We start from the raw sequence: 24,109 nt of genomic DNA, 5'->3' as shown, positions 1-24,109 counted from the left end.
ATGCATCCTAAGCTATGTGTCCTGGACTGTGGCTACTTACCCATGCACCCTACATACACACACACACACAATTGCGGGAGAGTGTGTCAAATCCGGTGTCTGTTTTTCCGCCCCCCAGACCCTGCCTTGCCTTTCACACATATCTGTGTGTGTGTGTGCGGGTGTTTCTGTGAACAAATGTGCACATGTGCATGAATGTGTGTGTGTATATTTGTGTGTCCCCTCCCTCATTCTCACCCCCCCCCCCCTTCCAACACCCCCCTACACGACACCCCTCCCCCCCAACATCCCCCGGCAACCCCACACGCACCTGCTTGTACAAATGGCAACAGAATGAACCCATTTTCACTCTCATCCCCTGACAGTATCCCCCCCCCCCCCACACACACACACACACGCAGCACGTCAGCCAGACTAGGCTCTAACTGGAACACTTGGCTGCGACAAGCATCCCGTACCGCGGGGCGTCCCTTTCCAGCTGTGTGTCTCCCCCCCCCCCCCCCCCCCCCCCCCCCCCAGGGCAAACAGCTGCAGAAGGCAATAGGCAAGGGTTCAAGCATACAGCTTCGAGTGGGGGAGAGGCTGGGGGGGTCTGGGGGTAGATGGGAAGAGGGGGGGGGGGGGGCGGAATGCTCCCAGGGTAGACAAGGAAGTGGTAGAAGCTGAAAGTTGGTTCTCTCCTCCCTCCCCTCCCCTCCCTCCCTCCCCCCCCCTCCCCCCCGCTCCCTCTCCCTCCCCAAAAAATAGAAAAACCGTGTTGATAGGCTGGCCTTTGGGGGCCACATGAAAGAGATGTTCAGATGTTCACCTCACCTCGTCTGGACTCGGATCCTGGCATCTCCGTGCTCCTCAACACTTTTCTCGGGCTGAAAAAACACGCCGATATGGAATCTGGGAGACATGCACACATCTACACACGTACACACACGTACACACACGCGCACACATATAGTACCCCAGAGCTACAGCACTCCTGCCAGCAGCTGTTTCTGTATCTTTCACTCTGTGCTCATTAGACCAACAAATTAGATCTTTTAGTCAAACGAGGAAGCCAGGGATGTTAGAGGAATGAAATTGTGTTTTATCTTACTTTATGCAATTATGTATGCATGTACACTATGTACTGTCTGTGTGATTGTACGGTGTGCATGTATTGAATGCATAATGTATTTATGGGAACCGTATGTGTTTATATATGTATTGATATAGTATGTGTAGGCACATTAGGGTATCTATGTATGTGGGTGGATGTACTGTTTGTTCTAGAGTTGGAGGGAAGATTCTTTTCACGCCACTGTTGTCAACGATACGTCAGATGTAGATTTCTCCGACTTCAGCGTTAGCGTTTCAGTAGAGAAGCGCAGTATTGAGATGACTTTTCATTTGATTGTTTCGGAAAGCATTGTAGCTATCCTTTTGTTGTGTACTTCTACCTAAGACTTTTGCATAGTACTGTATGTGTGTATACAGCCTATCAATAAAGTAGATAGATGTAAAGATTTTCTTCCGGCACAAACTGTACTTTCCCACTCAATCTCAAACACGCCCCAATGCCCAATCTGTTCCTAAATGTGATCCCTGATCTCCCATTGCCTCTTCCACGCAACACCCTTTAAACCAAAACTCAGGGTTGTTATTTGGTTGTGTTCAGGGCTAGTGAAGTTATTGTACCCTGGGATTGGAGCTGTATAAGTTTAACATTAACAAGTATGAATCACACACCCTCGTAAATGTCCGCATTAAGCACGTACCCGATTTATACACTCCTCTCTCCTTATTCGGCGGTGTGTTAAAGTGCTATGCATTGAAGCACTGCCCTTATGTGTGTGTGTGAGCCTGTGTGTGTGCCTTGACCCTTTTTCAACCCATTTGCCTCATACAATAGGGTTAGTAGAGTGTTATGGCGTTATGTAAGAGATGCAGGAGTCAGTGACCTGTCAGATGGCTGAGCGGTTAGGCAATCAGGCTATTAATCAGAAGGTTGCCGGTTCGAGGGGTCGGGGTGGGGTGGCCTTTTTTGTTCTGTTCCCTAGGGAAGAAGGGGGGGGGTCCAACTGTAGAAAGGGCTGTCCGAGGCTGAGGGAAGGTTCCGGAAGCAGAGATTCGGAGGGAAGATCTGCCTGTTTGAAACGCTTCATCCAAGCTGCGATTGGGCTGATCTGGGCCGTTAGAGAAACGACAGGTGCCGTGAGGGGCGGGGGGCGGGGGGCCGGGGGGGACCTGCCACTGTTATTGGCTGCTGGCTGGTTCCTGGTTTTCACAGGAAATAGGGTCGTTATTACTGTGGGTCTTGAACGCAGCGCCCGGAGACTGGAAAAGAGGCGGCGTACTGGAACTTTTATTACTGCTAGAATGATGGTGTGTGCCTGTGTGTGTGTGTATGTGGATGTGCCTGGGCGCGTATGTGTGTTCGTGTTCGTGTGCCATCAGTGTCCCAAGTTGGGAAGAAGTGTTAGAACAACTTCTAAAAATGGCGACGATTCTTTATTCCCTGGCACCATGGCCATTGCTTAGCGTCTGTACAAACCAATGTTCCCAAAACGGCCTCCGTTCTGCCTGAATATGTATTCTAGCTGTGAGGAGGGATTTCACTTCCTCACACTTCAGACGCTTGTGAACGCGGTGGGCGGGCTCAAATTAATTTCCCATGATGCCTGTTGGGAGAGAAAGAGAGGGGGGGGGGCAGAACACGATTTTTGCTGTACACGGGGGAAAAAAGGAACTCAGAATACAATAGCTTAGTCTTTTAGCTGACTTGTGACACAGCTTGTCCATGGCTGTGTCCTTCCGGAAGAATCCCGCCAAGACCACCCCACACTCTCAAGTCTCTCCTACGTGATCTCTGCTTGGATACTTCTACGATGGGTTTATCATTTTCAATAGAGTGGCACATTGTTGGCGGTCGGCAGAATAATCATTGGGTCCCTGGGGTCAGGTGACGCGCGTTACGCAACTATTTTTTGTTACTTTTTATGCCGCTTTGACGTTTTCGCAACGCATCCGAGAAACGGATGAGAGGTGTGTGTTTTCTGGTCGGCACGGCGAGGCGGCGAAGGGTTAACAAATTATGCGCTCGGAAGAGTCGCCGCGGGGCATCGTTTCATTGCTCTGTTTAGAGGCCCCGCCCATGCTGAATACTGATTGGATGGGCAAGTGGCAGCGGCTCGGAAGCGCCGTAGCTCTTACGACCCCCCCCCCCCTTTTCCCAGTCCCGACTCTGACAAATGCTGACAGCATTTTCCGAGAGCATCTGGGAAAATGCCAGTTTGGAGGCTAGCGTACACCCAGCCACCCGCACCTTCCCTCTCTCTATCTCTCCCCCCAGTACGGTGAGTGTTTCTGGGGCAGACGGGCTGGTCCGGGGGCCCCTGTTCCCAGGCCTGGTGCTGACAGTGATGGATCTTCAGAGCTGTAGGCAGGGAGTCTGTCTCTCTCTCTCCCCAACTCTTGTTTTTTTGTATTCTTTCTATTTCTCTCAGTCTCTCTTGATCTCTTATTCATCTCTCCTTCCTTTAAGTATATATAGTATCTGAAACCCTCACCTCCGTCCTCCCCCCCCCCCCCCCCCCCCCGTCCTCCCTAAATGGGGGTTGACATGGTCTTATTACAGCGTTTTCTTGGATTTCTAGCGCTTCTCTTCTACAGCCGTTTGATGTTCGGGGGAGGCAGTGGGGGAGAGGCGGGTGGGAGGCGAATGGGGGAGATTCACCTTGCAGACGTTTAGTCTGATGAAAGAGTCTTTGACGTCCACCCCCTCACATCCCCCACCGTCACTGCCCCCCCCCCCATCCCCCTGCCCCCCCCCCCCCCCCCCCCCCCCCCCCCACACACACACACACACACCCTTCTAAGGTGTTTCTGAGAGCTGGGGAGAGAGGGGCCTGTTTGAATTGCAAATGCCTCTCTCTCCCCTAAGTAGCAGATTTTGTCCTTATTCCATCACTTAAGCGGCGTGGGGGTTTGAAGCTGGGCCCAGCAGGCGGGCGTGCAGATGAGCGCTGGGCAAAAGGGATTCTCACGTTCAGACGATCCACAGAAAGAGAGGAGTATTGCTTTACAAATTGGCGGGTAATTTCATTGAATTCAGCACTTGTTAATAACCCCCTTTTTTTTTTCCTCCATACCGATATGGTCTAAAAGAAGAAAAAAAAAACGTAATTACGATGAATTTGGTATTCCCCCGTTAGAAGGGGTGGTCTGTGTAATTACTTTGTAGGCTGAGTATGAATAGGTCTTTTGTGTGCTACATGTGAACAACCCTACTGTATATGTAGTTCTGCTCGGCTCGCTCTATCTCTCTTCCCTGGGTCCCTCCCTCCATTCCTCCATCCCTATCCCCCACTTTCCATCCCTCCCCCTTCCCCTCCTCCCATACTAACCCCTCCTTCCATTCCTCCATCCATCCATACCTCTCTCCTCTGTCCATCTCTCCATCCCTCCCAGTCATCCTCCCTCCATCAATCCCTTCCGCTCTCCACCACATCAATCCCTCCCTCCCTCCCTTCATCCCTCCTTCTCCTTTGTCTCCCCCAGGGCTAAGTTGACACACCTGCTGTACTCTCCATCTTTCCTCCGGAGTGTAATTACTCCGCTACGCAGTACACTGTAATTACACGCACACACGGACACACACACGCACACACACGCACACACTCGGGAGAAGCAGTGGAGCAGGGACACACACCCGGGGCACCTGCCCCAGAGATCCAGAATCGCAGCATTAGCATGTCGTGGGGATGGTGGTTCTGGCCTCCCCAGGCTAGACGCTGGGGAGTGTATCTGCCTCTTGCTCTCCTCCCTCTGCCTAGTTCTCCTTCTCTCTTTTCTCTCTCTCTCCCTTTCTCTCTCTCTCTTGATCTCTCTCTCTCCCTATCTCAAATGCTCTATGTCTATAGGACACCAACTGATCTATGCAAACGACTTGAGAGATAGAACTTTCCTCCGATAATGCCCTCCCTCCCTCCCTCCCTCCCTCCCTCCCTCCCTCCTGAACCCTTTCTCCATGTCTCCCACGTGGCGTAAGGCAGGGCTTCCAGACGAAGCTACGCCTCCTCCACCTTACCTTACCCTCCGCCGCTCTCCATCCATCCAACCTCCCCTCCCCGTCCCCGTGACCACGAGATCGCTGACGTCATCCGTCTGAAGGGTCCCATCTGGGATCCGGGTGTCGGATGGGCGGTTTACCGGAGAGGTCAAAGGGGTTTTTTGACATCAGAGTTACTAATGAATATGGAACCAGAACTGGTCCCCGTGATCAAATATTCCGCCTGGCTGAATCAATTTGCCCGTGTGAGTGTGTGGGAGAGAGAGAGGGGCAGGGGAGGAGGTTTGGGGAGGGTGTAGAGGGGAGAAGTAGGGGAGGGAAGAAGTGATGGGGTGTAACAGAGATAGAGAGAGAGGTAGGAGAGAGGAGAGAGTGAGGGGATGGGGAAAGAAGGGGAGGTGGAGAAAGAGGGGATACAGGAAGAGATGGGGTGAGGGAGGGAGGGAGGGATTGTTCAGACATTCCACCGCCCCCACGCTCACATCCTACCCGACGAGACTTTGAAAGCTTTCATGCATTCAGAACGCATTCACCAAGAGTAAAGCTGGAGAGGGCTTTCGAAAAAGTTCTCCCGAAAGAAAATATGGAGAAGAAGAAAAAAAAAAAAGATAGCAGAACCTTACAAGGAACTTTTACTGGAAGATGGCCGTGTTATTTATTTCCTGGAAGAGAGGCGTCAGAAGACTTTTCATATCAGGCGGCCGATTGGTACAGAAGTTTTGTCTGATAGAAAAGTTGTCGTCTGTAAATCTGAGTAGATCCCAAACTACTTCCCCCCTCCCCTTCCTCCCTCCTTCCGACAAGGGCCATAAAATAACAGTGCGGGGTGGGCGAGGAGGGGTGGGGGAGGAAGAAAAGCGAGGGAACGCGGGGCCGAGATGGAGGAGGGGAGGAGAGGAGTTAAGGAGGCGTTTTACGGGGCTTCTCGGCCCTCTGTCAAAAACCCTTTCAAGGTCGGAGCCGAACTCTCTCCGCCCTTGAGCTCCGCTCTTCTGCTCTGCCTTTGGCGTGTCTCTCTGTTAGTGTGTGTCGTCGCGAGGCCTTTGGGCTCAAGCTTTGTCTGAGTAGGCCTTATCACTTATTGGCTGCGAACACAAATACAGGGAAACGTGTCCTTAACTATCATCCTTTTCGCAATCCCAGCATCCCTCTGTCTCTCTATACTTGTTTGTCCCTATTCGAGATAAACGCCCCCTCTCTCTGCCTCTCGCTCTCGGCGCAGACCACCAGGCGAACACACACACACACACAGCACACACACAGGGAAGCGGGAGCGGTTGCTTTGCGAGCGCCCCACGTTGCCTAGGGACCCCTCCGAACAGGTGTCATCCACACGAGCCCGCCCGCTTCCCCGCGGCCAGCCGGGTGAACGAGACTTGCTGTCTCGCCGCTCCGCCCCCGGGCTACTCGGAACACGGCGTCTCGTCGCCTCTGTGGGTCTGCGCGTGTCCCGCCCCAGCAGCTTTCGGTAGCCCCCCTCCTCCGCCCTTTCCCACCGACTGTCGACAAAGCGCGAGAGAGACGGCAGGAATGGAGGGATGATTGGGACAGGGTTTTAGCGCCGCACACCTGTTAGCCTGGTCGGATGGAGATTCGCCAGGGAGGGTTTAAACGGGGGTGTGGAGGAGGCGGGGGGGGGGGAGGGGGTTGTTTAGCCGGCCAGGCCACAGTAGGATCCAGGGGGAGTTCTTTATCTGCCGTCGGGATCAATCTCTCTGAAATGAACATATTTGACCCTGGACGGCCCTTTCTGTTTCCTGCGCCGAGCTGTCTCTCCTCTACCCCGCGCGCTAATCTCAAGACTCGCGACGTCATGGTGGCGTTCCGGTGACTATACTCTTCACAAACACGCGCACAAAGACAGACACGCACACACTTTTGGTCTGCACTGTCACTTTTCGGTAAGATTCAATCTTCTCGTCTGAGTCCTAAGTCTGAAGCGTGCTACTTATCGTAACCATCACTGTCCAGGCAGATTGCTGGCAGGCTTGGGTCAGCCACTATGTGTAATCTCATCGTCAAATAAGTGGGATGCACTTCGTAATGAAAGTGATGGATCGGTCCTGTAGTGCTTTTAGGTACCGACTGTGATGCGAATCAAATTCACCTCGCTGACTTTCAAATAATTTCAATTTAATCTGTGTCATCGGCCCAGGACTGAGAGGAGGAGGAGGAAGGAGAAGAGAGAAGGAGGAGAAGGAGAAGGAGGGAGGATGAGCGGGGTGGAGAAGGAGGGAGAGACAACAATGAGCGATAACAAGGAGAGAGAAAGAGGAAAGGGGACAAGGGAAGAAGGAGAGGAGGAACAGACGAGAGTGATGGGTGAAGGAAGAGAAGAATGAGGAGGAGAAAGAGGCCAGAGTGTGTGTGTGTGTACATATATACTATACAGTCTATCTATAGGACAGTAACTATAAGGTAGCTATACACTCTATAGCTTCTGTCTGTCCACCTCCAGAGACAGAGAGACAGCTAATGAAGGTTGTTTAAGCCTAGACATCCTGCTGGACTCCGCGCTATGCTCTCTCACACACACATACACGCATAAAAGAAACTCATTTCTGTCACGCAATGAATCTTCGCGACCCAATTACAGTGTGGGGCGCCACACACTGAGCTCAAACACGCACACACACGCACACAAACACACAAACACGCCCATAAGTATCCACATAATAAGACACATATACAGCGTGCACTCTGATAGTGTCCCACACATCATACACCTATATGACACACACGCACACGGCACACACACACACACACAGTTTGCCGTCTCCGCAGTGCCTCAGTCCCAGGTGGGCGATCGGACGGGGAGACAGAGAGCTGAGGAACAGTCACACAGGGACCACATCCACCAGAAATGGATACGCGCAAATTTGCACATTTCTCATTATAAGAACTGTGTCACCCGGATAAGCAAACAATGTCTAGAACACCTGCCATAGTTCTGGAACTCTCTCCGTCTGCCATCTGTCTCTGGGGAGACCGGGGGTTGGATGGGGAGGGGGGGGGAGAGGGAGGGAGGCGTGTATGTAAAGTACATTCTGTCTTCTGCCCGCAGTGGTAATCACCCCCCACCCCCCCCCCCCCCCCCCCCCACCCCTCGATCCCCCGGAGTTGGAATACACATACTGTGCTTTTGTCTGAAAATACCCGAGCTGCATTAGTGGACACACAAGAGCCCACCCGTATGTTTACACAGACACACACACACACACATATAAAGTGGTGCAGATGCCGCAGTCGCAAACACATGTAGGCGAAAGTTAACGCACAAACGGTGGGGGATGTTGGGTGTGTGTGTGTGTGTGTGGGGGGGGGGGGGGGCATGAGTGCCTACAGGTGCCTCTGCGTGGAAAAAGATTCTGCAGATACGGCCGTCTCTGCCAAGTGCTCATCCAGCAACGCCAGGCAATTAGTCCTAGGCCTCACAGCGCTCAACTGTCTTAATGGCTCGCCTCTCCTTCTTCTCTCTCTCTCTCTCTCTCTCTCTCTCTCTGTCTCTCTCTGTCAGGCGTCGGTTAGCATGTGCGTATGGCCCTGTACAGCCACAGTGGGCGTTTATGCTGTCGCACCTGCGGCAATGTGCTTAGATGACACAGCGCTTTTGTTGTCAGAGGGGGGCCGTGTTTACGAAACTTCCCGACGACCGTGAGGTTCTGTAAACAGTGCACGGTCAGCTCCCTCCGTAACTGAGGTCCCGGTTTTCGTGTTTTGGGGGCGAAATTCAGATGGGCAGGGGTTTTGTTTTTAAGAAGAAGGTCTTTTGGATATGTGGTTAGTCTCTCATCTCTACTCGTGCCCTTAGTCAGAACGGATGGAATTGGATGAGAAGGAGGATGAGAGGAGAGAATGTGGCGGAGAGGAGAGGAAAGAGGAGAAGAGAGAAGAGGAGAAGGGAGGGGAAAAGGACCTACATTTCATGTTTTGGGATATAAAAACCTAAGCATTGCAGTGTTTCACATAGCTGCAGGGGTTACCGAAGTGTCAGGCTGGGTTATGTACGTGTGTGTGTGTGTGTGCAGCAACTGCATGTGTGTATGTCTATTTGCGCCCTTGTGTGAACGTGCATGTGCGTGCTTGCTTGTGTGTGTGTGTGTGTGTGTGTGTGTGCACTCGGTGTCACAGGGAGTTAGTGATCCAAAACAGCCTTGGGAAGCCTCCCATCACAGTAGATATACGTACCCCCCAGGACCCCCAGGCGGTAGGCCCTCAAGGCCAGGGGCTAGATTTATGCACCCCCCCCCCCCACCACCACCACCACCACCACCCTCAGGGCACTTGGGAAGGAAATATGTTGAGATGGGCTCCTTCAATACGATGGAAATTCCTCCCTGTTGTTGTCCAAAAAAGAAAAAACAACCAAATAGATCAAACCTGAGCTAAACAAACTGCAAGGTTAAAGGTTACTCACAGAGATGAATAAATAAAGCATGTGTGTGTGGTGTGTGTGTGTGTGTTCACAGGCTCACTACTGTACAGTAGTACCGATTTCCTGCAGTACGCCACAATTCCCTCTTGGGCAGGATAACAGTGCACTACACTGTCCCCGATCGGGTTGTCTTTAGCATAGCCCCTTCTCTCCCACCTCCACACATACATACATACACACACACTTTATCACCCCCACCAGCCCACACACACATACAGCACACACACCACACACCACACACACTCCCCAGGCTACAGATATGTCATGCAACATATCAGCATGTCACGCCTGCTAGCGCTTTACATGCTGAAGATAACCGGAGCAGTGAGGGATGGACAGAACAAATGAAAGAATAAACGAGATACTGTTGCAAGAGAGAGAGAGAGAGAGAGAGAGAGAGAGAGAGAGAGAGAGAGAGAGAGAGATGGAAGCAGTTGTCATTTAGACAAACAGATGAGACTGTGGAAGCGCTACTGTCATTTATTCGTTTACCCAGAGCCAGCAAAGCGAGAGCTATCCGTCGCTTTCCAGAAAGAATGACGTGAGATTGGAAAAAATGATATATATGTATATATATATATATATATATATATATATATGTATATGTATATATACTATATATTTAAAGCGTCTGTGTTTTTTGTTATTTGTTATTCTCTGTCTGTGTGTGTGTGTGTGTGTGGGTGTGTGTGTGTGTGCGTGCGTGTGTGTCGTGATCATGAAACCATAGCATCCCGTCCTGTGTGTATTGATAAGACTACAACACGTTTCATGTAATGCTGGGGTATTATAGATATTAACTTTGGCTCTGTAAAAAATCGGTCAAACACCCCCACAAACACACGCACAGACATCCCTCCAGAATCCGTTTACCCGGCCGCGCAATATGAAAGCTGTCTGACAGACGACGCTTTGAATTCTCACATTGTCTGGAGTTGCTGGAACAACGGTACTTTCTCAATGAAGGAAGGTTAGGAGGGAAGAGGGAGACAAGGCCAGAGCTCTCATCCTCAGCCGGGGGAACAGTCGTTCAGGGTCCAGTGACCTCAGCCTGCCTCCTCATGTTCTGTCCCAGACCTGCAATCTTCAGACACGGCCACATCACAAAATACCTCGAGCTTACATCCCGGAACTAAAAATAAACACGCCTACGAAAGGTTCAAAACAGCCCATTTGAATCTGACAGGGAAAAAGGTCTTGGTTGGATTTTCCTTTGAAAAGTGGTGTCGGCTCTCTTTCAGGCAGACTAGGCTGGGGTTCTTCAGGCCAATCCTTTCATTCAGATGGAGGTGAAGAGGAGAGGGGGCTGTGCGACTAGACAGGGTCCTGTGGAAAAGAAAGAGAAAGGGATGAAAGACGAGAGAGAGAGAGAGAGAAGGTCTTTCCATTCAGATTCTTTCTCTGTACTTGTCTCTCTCCATCTCTGTTGTAGCACCTACAATACAAGACCCCGGTGTGTGTCTGTGTACATCTGTGTGTGTGTGTGTGTGTGTGTGTGTGCGTGCGTGTCTCAGCTCTCTGAAGCCAAGCTGTACAGTAAACTATGGTTATCTTCAAAGGGAGTGGGTGATAAGGGTTTAGATAGATGTGCCCCCCCCCCCTCTCCCCCTTTGAGAGAGAGGACCATGCAGGCGGCATACAAAGTGACTGCTTGACCCAAAAGAAAACTTCTCCAGGCGGACTGATGTCTGAGGAGCCTTCGCCGCCGCCCCCCCCCACGATCCACCCTCCCTCTCTGGCTCATCACCCCTCAACCCCCCCAAAAAAGAGACGCTTTATCTTCTTTTTTGGGGGGGGCCTGGCCCGTCTCAGAGGATAGGCATTGAAGAGCTGAAGAAGGTTTTTGTGTTACGGCTATGCATCCACACGCACACACCCAAACCAACCCACTCCTGCACCCCTCTTCCCCTCCCTCTCCCCGTACCCCTCCCCTCAGCTTCCTGATGATCTCTTACCAGTCTCGGGAGCGGCTAGCATAGCGTAGTCCTGCTTTTGTGCGGACGTGTGCGTGCGGACGTGTGCGTGCGGACGTGTGCGTGCGCGCATGGAGTCTAGGAGGGAGGCGTGCCGTGGCCTCTCGTCTCTGGGTCAGCAGGGCTCGACCTCTTTAGAACGGCCCTCTCCTCCTGGCGCGTAAAGAGCCCCTTGTAAATCACACGCTAATCATGTCAGCATCACTAAGGTAGCACTCCTCCAAAGTCAAGGCCACTGTAATGACCACCTCTGCAGCCAGGAGAGAGAGTGTGTGTGTGTGTGTGTGTGTGTGTGTGTGTGTGTGTGTGTGTGTGTGTGTGTGTGTGTGTGTGTGTGTGTGTGTGTTGAAGAGCCTGACCCCTGGGTTTATTGTAAGGTGTGCGACATAAATACTCCTTAAGCGAATCAGAGACCCATCCATGAGCACCTTTCCATGCAGTCTCCCACACACACACACACACACACACACACACACACACACGTACACACATTTGATGGAGAGAGTGAGAAGCCAGGGTAAGTAGCCTTGGGTGTTTTTGATTCAATTCTATTTTGTGAGGGCCAAACTCATTCTACATCATAATGTCACAAGCAATATCTCAACTGCCAATATGATGGACACCCTCGTCATCGATTTACTGCAATCCCGCCAGTACTTAAATAAACAATGACTTACTGAACAAAGACTTCAAAGAAGGCTTCAAAGAATGGCAAGTAATCTCAATAACTGGATCGTTGCGTCCCCACATTGTCACGAAGACCTGTATGTGTGTGCATGTGCAAGCATGTTTGCGTGTGTAAAAAAAAAAAACATTATCTGGAGTGTTACAGTAGCTGTGTTTATCTGTCATTGAGACTATCTGCCTCTCTTGTTGCAGCTAATCTGCTCACGGCTCTCTCTCATCTCTGAGAGCCTCATCAAGGCCTGAGCCAGGTCTGATAGCTCGCTATTGATCCTCATGTATGGATTACTTGTGGCTGTTCAGAGATTATGCTTGCATATGAGGACTAAAGAACGTCAACTAGCGTAAATACGTGTCGTGGATGTAGGAGCAAAAGGCTCAAAATCTGTTTCTTTGATGGCATGGTTCTCTGCTTTGTTGTGGAATCTGTTTGAATGTGCTTCGAAAGTCAAATCTCACCCGCTCCTTCCCCCTCTTCCCTCACTTCTGTTCTTTCCTCGCTCGATCTACTCATCTGTTCTTCGCTCTCTCTTTCTTTTTCTTCTGCTCCGTTTCTTTCTTCCTGTATTTGTCTCCTTTTCCTCCTCTGTCTTCCTTTCTCTATCTCTTCCCCTCTTTCTTCCTTGCTCTCTCTCTCTGTGTCTCCCTCTCTCTCCATCTCTCCCTTTGTCTGCCCCTTCTCTGTCTTCCTTCCTTTTCTCTTTCTCTCTTCCTCTCTCTCTCTCTCCCCTCTCTCTCTCTCTCTCCCCTCTCTCTCTGTCTATCCCCCCTTTCTCTCTCTCTCTGTCTCTCTCCCCTCTCTTTGTCTCTGTCTCTCTCTCAGCTCTGAGGGATAACAGGATTGAGCTGGTGCGTGCGTCCTGGCAGGAGCTGACCATCAGCATCAGTGACGTGGCGCTGAGCGATGAAGGCATGTACACCTGCTCTCTGTTCACCATGCCCGTCAGGACCGCCAAGGCCTACCTCACTGTCCTGGGTGAGTGAAACACACACACATACATACACACGCGCGCGCGAGGCAAGCACACACCCAGGTAACGGTGTGACACTCTATGTGCAGACTGTGTCTAGCTAGCCAACAGGTGTTAATAATAATTTTCCCTCAAAAGTGGACACGCCTCGTCAGCATGCACATGCGCGTACACACACACACACACACACAGCCCTCCACTCCCCCTCTCATCCCCACGAGCACTGTTTGTGTAGAAATCCGCCACCCGCGCAAATATTGTTTCATTTCCTGGACGCTGAGTTAATTATGTAGCCAATTAGTTTGTGCTAATGTTTTCGGATCTGACAAGCCTGGCTGCGGCCATTAACGGGGTCCTCTCTATGTCAACAAGCGCGCCCCGCATCCGAAAACCCTGATAGACACGACGCTTTGCGACCTTGTCAGGAACAAAGCTTAATAGAACGAGCAGACACAACGACGGAAAGGCAGGGAGAGGAAAATAGAGCGAGAGCGATTTAATGAACACGTAAAAAAAAAAAAAAGAAAAAAAAAGGTGATTGCATCGCGGGATAATTAAAGAAATGTATCCTGCCTAATTAAAAAGACGACCTCCTAAAACGCTACGCTTGGCGCTTGCGACACCGTGTTGGCGCGACGGGATCGGTCGAGAGATCGCAGGCCGCGGTTGTATAGACGAAGTCGTGCTTGGGAATGGAGAGAAAAGAAGGATCTCTGAAGGTGTGCGTGCGGTGCTGACACACAGACTCGCGGTGAACAAAGCGTTTGAGTCCTTCGAGGCATTCAGGGGAATTTGACTGGAAGGTATGCACGCGAAGGAAAATCCACAGCTCATTTTTCCAGATGGATATGGGATTGATTTTCGTATACACGTAGATGAACACACACACACACACCACTGAGCACTCGATCAGAAGAAGGCCTCACTCTATATACCTTGGCCTCACATATTAAATGCATGTTTCACATACACCTACACGTGTCACATACATACCTCACACACACAGAAACACACACACACCAGGGGTGTAGAGGATCTTTAAGCGTGGTCATTACACTCAGGTGAAGAGCTGGGAACCCAGTCCCGGAGAGAGAGCCGTGTTATTGATCAGGCAGACCTATCAATCAATCACTCTCACACACACTCATTGGTCATTGACCTTGCCAGCGACACTGTGGGCGCACACTCAGAGGACTCATTAGAAGGTGATTAGAGGGGGAAGACTGATAGGCATCTACACAGATCCATCCAGCATCTCCCACTGCTTGAGTTCACAGGCATCCAGAACACGCTGACGCCAGAGTCAATTCAGGTACACAAACACACACGCCACGACCTACTCACCCAGAAGGTCTTATCGTCGGCGATCTTGTTTTTCTCAAAACTTTTGGGGGAACTTTTTACATCCAACTATTTAATGCATCGAAAATAGGATTTACTTAATTGATTCAATTTATTACAAATGGCTTAGATTACTTCATTAGTTTGATATAATTGTTTTCCACAAAAGTATTCATATTCATTGGGTGTAGAGTGTACAGGAAAGTTCCTTAAATACTGTCTGGGTAAATCTGATATGGAATTGCATAACCCTGAATCTGTTTCTGTGTGTGTGTGTGTGTGTGTCATCATGTGTGCTCCACGTTCTTGTGTGCGTGTGTGCACCCGTCATTCCCCTCCCGTCCTGCAGGGGTGCCAGAGAAGCCTGAGATCGACGGGATGACCAAGCCGGCCCTGGAGGGAGAGCAGATCACCCTGACCTGCATCACCCAGGGCAGCAAGCCCGCCGCCGACCTGCGCTGGTTCAGGAACGAGGAGGAGATCAAAGGTACCCGTGGTCTCCTAAAGAGGGTGGAGGAGGGATGGAGGTGGTGTGTGTGGGCGGGCGGGGGGGGGGGGGGGGGGGGGGTAGGTGTCCCAACTGGGGGAGCAATGATGGCTCCCACAAAAGTATGGATGGATTGGTTGCATATATGGCCACCACAGGTCAATGTATTTTTAGGGGCCCCGTGGATTATTTATTTTTCGAGGGCCCAAAAATGTCCGGCGCCGCCCGTTAAGGTTTTAAAATGACTGAATGACTGCATATTTGGACCTCGCCTCTTTTTTCCATTGCTTATCTCATCTTCCATCTGCTATCCATCTCTTCCCTTGTCCTCTCTTTTCTCTTATCTAATTTTCGAGCTCTCAATCCTCATCCCCTTTGTCTTTCTCATCTCATCTATCTCTTTTCTCTCACTCGGTCTATTTTATAGTCATGACTGTGTCACGTGGCACTAATCACTGTGTGGTTTATACGAACCATCTTTGTTCATCGTGCTAGTGACGTTATCGTTTTCTGGTGACCTTCTCTCTCCTCTGTCTCATTGTTCTAAAACGGAAATACGTAAAAATCGGTGAAAAGACGAGTAAACTGAGCAGTAACCTGAGAAGGATTTTTTTTCTGGAACAGTATCCTGCATAATAAGTCAGCCAACCAGTCAGCCACCCATCTATCCAGTCAGCCAGCCCACCAGGCAGGCTCAGAACACAGTTGTTCTAAAAATAAGATGTGTTCTCATTAGCAGGGAGAGAGAGAGAAAGAGAGGGAGAGAGACAGAGATAGATAAAGGGAGGGGGAGAGACTACCCCTGCGGTCTCAGATGGGCAGGCCCACTGAGAGGCAGGCAGACTGGCTAAGAACCAGCTGGATCTTTCTAGAAACTCACAGACTGAGCTCCTCAGCTGAGGAAATTTCTCTGGGGCTGGCTCCCATGTGGGGGGCGCATGCCTCAGATCCCTCCCTGGTAAATACCTGGCTGCCTCTGTCCCTAGTAATACCTGGCTGCCTTTGTACCGGGTAACTACCTGGCTGCCTCTGTCCCTAGTAATACCTGGCTGCCTCTGTACCTGGTAAATACCTGGCTGCCTCTGTCCCTAGTAATACCTGGCTGCCTCTGTACCTGGTAAATACCTGGCTGCCTCTGTCTCTGGTAACTACCTGGCGGCCTCTGTCTCTGGTAACTACCTACGCTGCCTCTGCCCCTGGTAAACTGCCTAGGGTTGGAGCCAGCTTGTCCCTGGATGAACAACACATCAGCATTATTATTTTTTATCCTTTTGAGGGAATAAAAAGCACGTAGACATGTAAAGGTAGTTTTTTTCTTTCTTTCCCTTTCTTTCTTTCCTTCTTTCTGTAAGTTCTTTCAATAGTCAGGTTTCAAGGTTTTGAGAGCAAATCAGATTAAGAGATATTGTCAGATTACTAGGTCGATTTTCATTCTACTTGGCGGACCATTCTTGAACTCTCCTCTCATCTCTTTTAATCTCTTCTCCACCCTTTCCAACCCTTCCCCTCTCTTTTCCTCCACACCCCACCCCAGGGCTCTTCTCTTCACCCCACCCAGTCCCTCCTATCCTGTCTCCCTCTCGCTTCTATCAGACACCAGGGGGTTCATGCCAAAGGCACGACGAGTAAGACGGATCAACTCCAGATCAATGCAGGCTTTCTCTCTCGTCCTCCTGACGCTCCTCGACAGATGTGATTGTAATTGCTCCGTCCGGAGCTCAATTCAGCCATGTCCTCTTCCAACTTAGCCCTCCTGGCTGATTCTGACTCAGTATGGATCCCAAACATCCTAGGTATTGACTCAGAGGTCCAGATTGTTAGGGGACGGAGAGAGGGCAGAATTAACCTCACGCTCATTAACACTAAGTACTTTTCTAGAACAAAGCCTTTCGTCACACCACTGTGACACTGTCACAGTCACGTAACCATAAATAGTTGACTTATTAGTAACCCCTTCCCCATCGCCCCCACCTCGTACTTTATGGCGAGTTAAACTTCAATCCTTCGCGGTCTGCCCTAGGACCTATTTATATGCCCAGGTGTCTTTACCGTTCGTTAGGCGTGTTGTTTAAATGTGGTAGGGATACTGGCGTGAGGGTATCACCATGTCATGTGTGAGGACCAGCAACGCAGAGGGGTGACTGTTAGCGAGGTCTCGCGCGTTTGCGTTTCCCACCTCTTCCTCGCTAATTAGCCCGCACGCTAGCGAGTGCAGCGCAGCGAGGTGTTTCCAGGGTCAAAGCCGTTTCCTCGGGAACAGGAGCTGAAACCTCTGCTGGCACAGGAAGCGGAATGTGATCAAATGGCGGTATGTTTCCCCAAAGTATCAAACTGGGAATTCACAGTGAATGCATGCCTTATACTGTAGATAACAGTGGTTGTGTAGAATAGGCTTTTCTTTATTTTTTTATCTTGTTTGGGATTCCACGTTTGTATCTTCTCAATTGACACACACGCGCGCGCACATGCGCGTGTGGGCTCCACAAATCCCTCCACATACATGAAGCGCACACGCAACCCACCGAGACAGGCAAGACTACACACACCCACACTTGAGGCACCTATTGAGGATATTGCTTTCCGCCCCTCAGAGCTACCAGCCAGCCTCTGTCATTTCCTGCTATCATCAGTCTTCCTGTCCGGGGGAGAGCCGAGCGTTCATTTGGAGTCTGCCTGCTCGCCGCGTGTGTTCTCTGCGTGGATGGTATCCATAGCTACGCACGGAGCGCACGCAGCTCGCCGGACACGCACGGAGCACACACCGCCAGCCACACACACATCCCATAGACACAGTCCCTGCGTTCGACACAGTGCATAAGAAGCAGGGAAATGGACTCAGCCGGGGGACTCTGGGTGAGGAGTGGGTGTGTCAAAGGAGGGAGGTGGGGGGTCGGGGGCAGAGAGGGGGGGGAGCTATTATACATACGTTTGCCTGAAGCAAATCATCAACGTGCCACGCCCTGCACTTGCAAATAATGCTCTGTGTCACGAAGTCGCAGAATGACGGAAGATATGGAGGGGAGTGGGTGTGTGTGTGTGTGTGGGGGGGGGGGGATTGAGTTGAGTGAGAGGGGGATGGGGGAGGCGGTGTGGAGGGGGTGAGAGAACGAGAATGTAGACTCTGTGGCGTGTGAAATGCCATAAGATTGTAGCAATGCATGCTGGGAATAAGCGACAATAGCGACACATTGGTGAGGGATCTCAGGGAGCATGGTAGATTATATTATCACCAGATTCACTGGAGCACTCCATCTCTCCCATTCAATTGTGGTCCATGGAGATGCGAGCCGGTGCAAGTGTGTGTGCGTGTGCGTATGCGTGTGTGTAGGTGTGTGGGTGGAATGTGTGTGAAGTATCTGACCTCTATCCTCTGTGCGAGGGTTCTGGAGGGAGAGCGTGAGAGATGGACTAGGGTTGTAGATAGAATGCCATGGGTCTGTGTGGGGATCGGAATCCAATATCCTGACTTCCTCTCCATCTCTCTCTCTCTCTCTCTCCCTCTCTTTCTCTCTCTCTCTCCCTCTCTCTCTCGTATAGATATATTTCACACCCACCTTGTCTCTCACTCTCTCTCTCTCTCTCTCAGATCCATTGTGTTCCCTCTACCTGTAATATGGACTGTATCTTCCCTCCACACAAACACACACACACACACACTGTAACCTACAGAGACCTCTACCAATATCACGGCGTGCGAGGGGGCCGTTCACACACCGCAGAGCGTAACGGGCGGTTGGAGGGGGGTCGGGGCGGGGCAGTGCGAGGAGGAGAGGTGGGGGAGTCTGTCTGGGGTTTGTGACGTGGAATGAATTCTGTAGCGTGATATATTTGAGGTGGAAGCACAGGTACGGCTAAACGGGGGTCGCTCGGAAGGCCTGGATCCAGCCGGAGTAAATGGAGGATTTAACGGCCATCTGCTCCACAGTCCGTCCCAGCTATTTTAGCCTCGGTTTTGGTCAATGGTCAGTCACTGTACTGGAAAGAAATGGGATATAGGACAGTGCCTGTGTGTACGTGTGTGTGTGCGTGCGTGTGTGTGTGTGTGCCAGGGAACATTTATGGCCATCTTTTATTCATGCCGTGTCACAGCGATCCGCATGAACCATATGACAGTCAGTATGGCGGGGACGCAGTCACTCTTGCATTGTGTGTGTGTGAGTTATCATAGAATAAACTTGTGTGTGTTCTCCAAGGACACTCACGTACACACACACGCGCGCCATACGTGTGCATTCTCCAACCTCTTTGGTGAAAGGCCATGAGAGATGCTATAGTTCGTGCGGGTCACTGTGACATGGCATGAATAAAATATGCCCAGTAAATGTTTACTGGCAAACACACACAAACACACACAAATGGAGAGAGACATCCTCAGTTTGGATGAGTTTTGTAGATTTGTATTTTCAGAAATATGATATATAGAAACAGCTGTGCTGCTAACACACACAGTTACTGTAGGCCTGAATGATCAAACCCCTTTGTCACTGGTCACTCGGACATTCATCTGGGACAGTCATTCATTTTCACCAAAGGGACTGAAATGTTAAATGACAGTGACACCTTCTAGCACAACCCACTGTAGACGTGGTCTCAACAGTTGAAGAGGAAGGTGAACCGAGGAAAGACTCTGAAATTATCATTAAAAGATGTGTTCATGTAAATACAGTTCGAATCAAATTTAACCGTCATGCTTCATACGATTTTGTATCTTATTTTATGTATCACATTCCAGTAATACTTTTAGTGTTGTATAATGTATTTTACAGGGTTTACAGAGTTTGTGCATGCGGTAGTCCAAAATGTGTTTACATATTCCCTTGTCTTGCAAAGGCGTCACATTTGGTCTACTGCAGCCGTTGAGCAAACCGGTGATGATCCAATTTGAATTTGTATTGCGTTAGGCAATCTTTCTTTCATATAGACAGTGTCCCTATTTTAGTATCGAGGTTGGGTGTATGTATGGCGAAGCTATATCAATCCCGTCGAGTTTTGTTTACGATACGAGTTCCGGTGCGTTAGGCGCCTAGTTTCATTGTGATTACCTTCTTTAGCTACTCCTTAATTGCTCTGAAGGTATGTTTTGTTTTGAATTGTTTCATTATTATCGTTCTCCTTGTACGTATCTAACACACTACTGTGGTGAAAACCTTGAGCTAGTTGGGTTGATACGGCTAATACTGTTTATAGACATACACTTTCAAAGTAGTCTGAGTCACTTACAGTAGGGCTTTCCACGCTCCAAAGATAAAACCCTAGCCTCTGGGGGTCAGTTTACATACTATGTTGGTGGTTAAGTCCATATCCATTGTAGAGATTAACAGCTGATTAGTGAATAAGCTTACTTTAAGGCTGGTGCCCTGATCAAGCATACGATTCTTACCTGCGTACGCCGAGATGCATGCCATTGACCGCTTAGCGCTCGAGGCTACAGGGAACGGTACATGCACACTTCTAAATCGGAGTGAGATATAACAAGTCAATCTCCCTGCCATCAAATCGAATTGTTTTCCAGCCGGGGACAAACACAAGTGTCTCGGGCCCCACATTACCGAGAAACAAATGTAAGAGACATCTCTCTCGTTCTCTTTCTTGCTCTCTCTCTCTCTCTCTCTCTCTCTCTCTCTCTCTCTCTCTCTCTCTCTCTCTCTTCCCTTAACATATTGGTGATAGCACGCCTTAGAGTCTCTGAGGTGCTATTAAACTCTATGGGAGAAGATGTGTTACAAAAAAGAGCAAATGTGATACCAAAAAAAACCCACATCCCTTCCCTCCTGCCTGATAAACCACATTGACACCTCTGTAGAGCTCCCCGCCACGCCCACACACACTCACACACACACACACAGACAGACACACACAGACCACACACTCAGAGACAGGCACACAGAACACACGCGCACGCATACACACACAGAGAGCACACACAGACCTGCATACACACACAGAGAGCACAGGCACACACACTCAGGGGACGACCACCTGAGTAGTGATGACAATAAGACAGACAGCGCCTCTGTGCCTCCTGTGCATGTCGATGACAGGTTGGAAAGTGAGAAAGAGTGATTAGAGTACAAGGGGGGGGGGGGGGGGGGGGCAGTTTGGTTTTACGGTGTGTCTGTGTGTGTGGGTGCGTGCCTGCGTGTGTATGCATGTGTGAGAGAAACACCTGCCTTCTCCTAGTTCATACTAATTCAAGCTAGCGGGGGGCTTGGATATGAACCTCCACTTCCAGCAGCTAGCATATGGAAGCTGTGATCACAGGTAGGACATGGCCTAACACAGAGAGAGAAAGAGAGTGAGAGAGAGACTGAGGCAAGCAAAGCGATGGGTTGTGTCTGTGTGTCTGTGTGTGCGTGTGAGCGTTGAACTCTGAGACTCCAGTTCCCCGCTGGCAGGATTAGAGAAAGCTCCATAGCAGTTGTTGAGGCTGTTTACTCAAACCCAGCAGTCAACCGCTCCCTCTGTCTCTCTGTCTGTCACTCTCTCCCACTCTCTCGGTCTTTCTCTCTCTCTCCCCCTCTTCCCTTCTCTCTCCCCCTCTACGTCCTCCTTCTGTCTCTGTTTTTCTCTTGCTCTCTCTCCGTCCCGCTTCCCCCCCCTTCTCTCTCTCTCTCTCTCTCTCTCTCTCTCTCTCTCTCTCTCTCTCTCTCTCTCTCTCTCTCTCTCTCTCTCTCTCTCTCTCGACTCTCTCTGTCTTGCTCTCTCTCCTCATCCATCCTCCCTCCCTTCTGTCATCAATCCCCTGCCTGGCTTCGCTCCTCTCTTCCCCTCTCCGTCTCTCTCCCCCACTCTCGGTTCCCCATTGAGCCACTAAAAGACTCCCTCCCTCCCTATAGGAGCGTATAGGAGAGGGCCTTGACTACAGACTAGAGGCTTAACACACCATGGACACGCCCGTCCACACAGACACAGGCACAAAGACTCCAATGGAGAGTATTATGCACTGACAGGTGGATGGTGAAGGTTGCACACAGTTGGGTGTTGGGGCAAGTGACTTTGTGTATGGTGAACGTGTGTGTGTGCGAGGGGGGGGGGGTTTACATGCGAACAGGTTGCGAGATAATCCCGGAGCTCTGTACCTGAGCTTGACAGGATGGTCCCAGCACCATCACCAGCTTTTGGGTGCGGTCTGAGGAGGATATCTCCGGGATCTCTGTACTTAATGTTGTGTGCATTGGCACAGGAAAGGGGGAAAAAAAATTGTTTGAGGAGGGGGGGGAGGGGAGGAGGGAGGAGGGGGGGGGGACTCGAGAGCGCTCGAACGGGAACACCGCGGGTCTGCCCTCGAGCCCTGTCGTCCCCTCTGACGTGGAGAGGCGCTCGACGGCGGCGCCTCTCGCCCCTCCCCTGCTCCTTACGTACCTCCGCCTCCTCTCTTTCCGTGCGTCTTCTCGTTTGTTCTCTTCCGTTGCCCTCTCGGTCGCTCTCCCGTCTGCTCCTCGACTGTCTTCGACTCTCTGAGCGTCTGCCTGGTTGTGTGCGGGCGCGCGCGCGTTTGTCAGTTGACGTGTGCGTCACGGTAACTCCCGTCCATCGCAGAGGCTGAGCTTGTGTGGCAGCTGGGTGTTCGGCAGTGCTGCTGTGATAGGACATCGGCGGGCAAATGAAGGCTCTCCGTCGACGCAGGCGCCCACACACACGGACACGCCCACGTTGCAGACGTGCGTCCCGACTCCCGAACACTCGAACACAGGTCCGTTTCCAAACACACACACGCACACGCGCACGTCTGCATTGCGTGCGAATGTGCACAGTCACTGTACTGTGAACCAGATTTGTAAAGGACTTCCCTCAAAAGATGTTCTACAAAATTTCACAGCTGCGCCACAATGTCAGTCACACTCTATTACGAGGATACGCTGGAGCACTGGACCAGACTAGACAATCAAATCCACCATCCACGGGGTTTACATTTCACAAACCAGGAAAAAATGTCATTTATTCAGTGTAATTCCGATTTAAAAACCTTTTAAAGTCCACTTGAGGATTTACTCTCGAAAACTTGATGTTAAAACACATTAAAAAAGATGGCTGGCATGGCAACAAGCTTACACACACACACACACACACACACACACACACAGACTGACTCATAGCTTTGGTAATAAATGCATTCATTTTCTGCCTCAGCAGCAGTAATGCAGACTCTACAGGCAATCACACAGAGCTATTCTGTTGAATCAACACATTACAGACATAAAACACAGCTAGCTTGTAATCCCTGTTTCAAATTAGCGCCGAGGCACAAAAAAAACATTATTAAATGTCATCAGGGGGGAGATTTCCACGTAATGGCTTTCTTGGCCTTGAACATGTTGGCTTTAACTCTAAAGCTTGGTGAATAGACTGTTTTTGCTCCTGGGGCCACAGTCAGGGCTGAAGATACCCTTCATTGTTCAACTTAGTTCAAAAGAAGAGAGGAGAAATGAGGGAAGAAATACTGGAAGACACCGGAAAGGGGGTTGGGAGACAATCTGTTCAGAACATGGCAACCCGCTGACAGGACACACTGCTTGCCATATGTATGTCCCCTAAAGAGTGACACCAGCAGGGGCAGGGTGGAGAGAGAGAAGAAAAGGGGGGTGAGGAGGAGAAAGTTAAGCAGCTGACTGCGACAGCAAGCTTGAGATCCAGAGGACCATTTCTCTTCATCAGGTGTCTTTGGGCCCAGAACTGGCCCCTCCCTATTTCTGTCCAGGTGTTGCTAAGGCAACGCACCTGCCAATCATTCATTTCCCTGGAGGGAGGCGGGCTCTGTGCGCATCAAAAGAAGGAAGTGACTGAGCAGAAAAGATTATTTCGAGAAGGAAACTGGAGACAGAGAGAGAGAGAGAGAGAGAGAGAGAGAGAGAGAGAGAGAGAGAGAGAGAGAGAAGTGGATGGAAAGACAGGGAGGGGGAGAGGGATGGATGGATGAATGAATAGATGGATGGATAGATGTTGCTCATGGAGCCATATCCCAGCGGGATAGCAGATGAGAAGAGAAGAGGAAGAGGGGGATGGTGGGAGGGTGGTGGAGGGGGAGCAAATAGTAACAAATAAACAAACTCAGTCAGTCAGAGTCGGAGGGGGAGAGAGAGAGAGAGAGAGAGAGAGAGAGAGAGAGCGCGTTCACACACGAACGCTCTCCGGAGCTTGTTACGGCGGAGGCGAGAGGAACAAGAGGGAGCCGCC

At 50.6% G+C, this 24,109-nt stretch overlaps 1 protein-coding gene across 1 annotated transcript in view; it reads left to right on the top strand.

Annotated features, from left to right (window-relative positions):
- The window catches only part of cadm2a (cell adhesion molecule 2a), a 163,196-nt gene that overhangs the window by 132,020 nt on the left and 7,067 nt on the right, over positions 1 to 24,109 (top strand). Inside the window, exons 3-4 of the mRNA XM_067257679.1 lie at positions 12,960 to 13,112; positions 14,798 to 14,935. Of these exons, the coding sequence (XP_067113780.1) occupies positions 12,960 to 13,112; positions 14,798 to 14,935 (291 nt within the window). The remainder of the gene's footprint in view (positions 1 to 12,959; positions 13,113 to 14,797; positions 14,936 to 24,109) is intronic.

Source organism: Osmerus mordax, chromosome 19 (assembly GCF_038355195.1).
Source record: "Osmerus mordax isolate fOsmMor3 chromosome 19, fOsmMor3.pri, whole genome shotgun sequence".
NCBI lineage: Eukaryota > Metazoa > Chordata > Actinopteri > Osmeriformes > Osmeridae > Osmerus > Osmerus mordax.
This window is presented reverse-complemented; position numbering and strand designations above follow the sequence as displayed.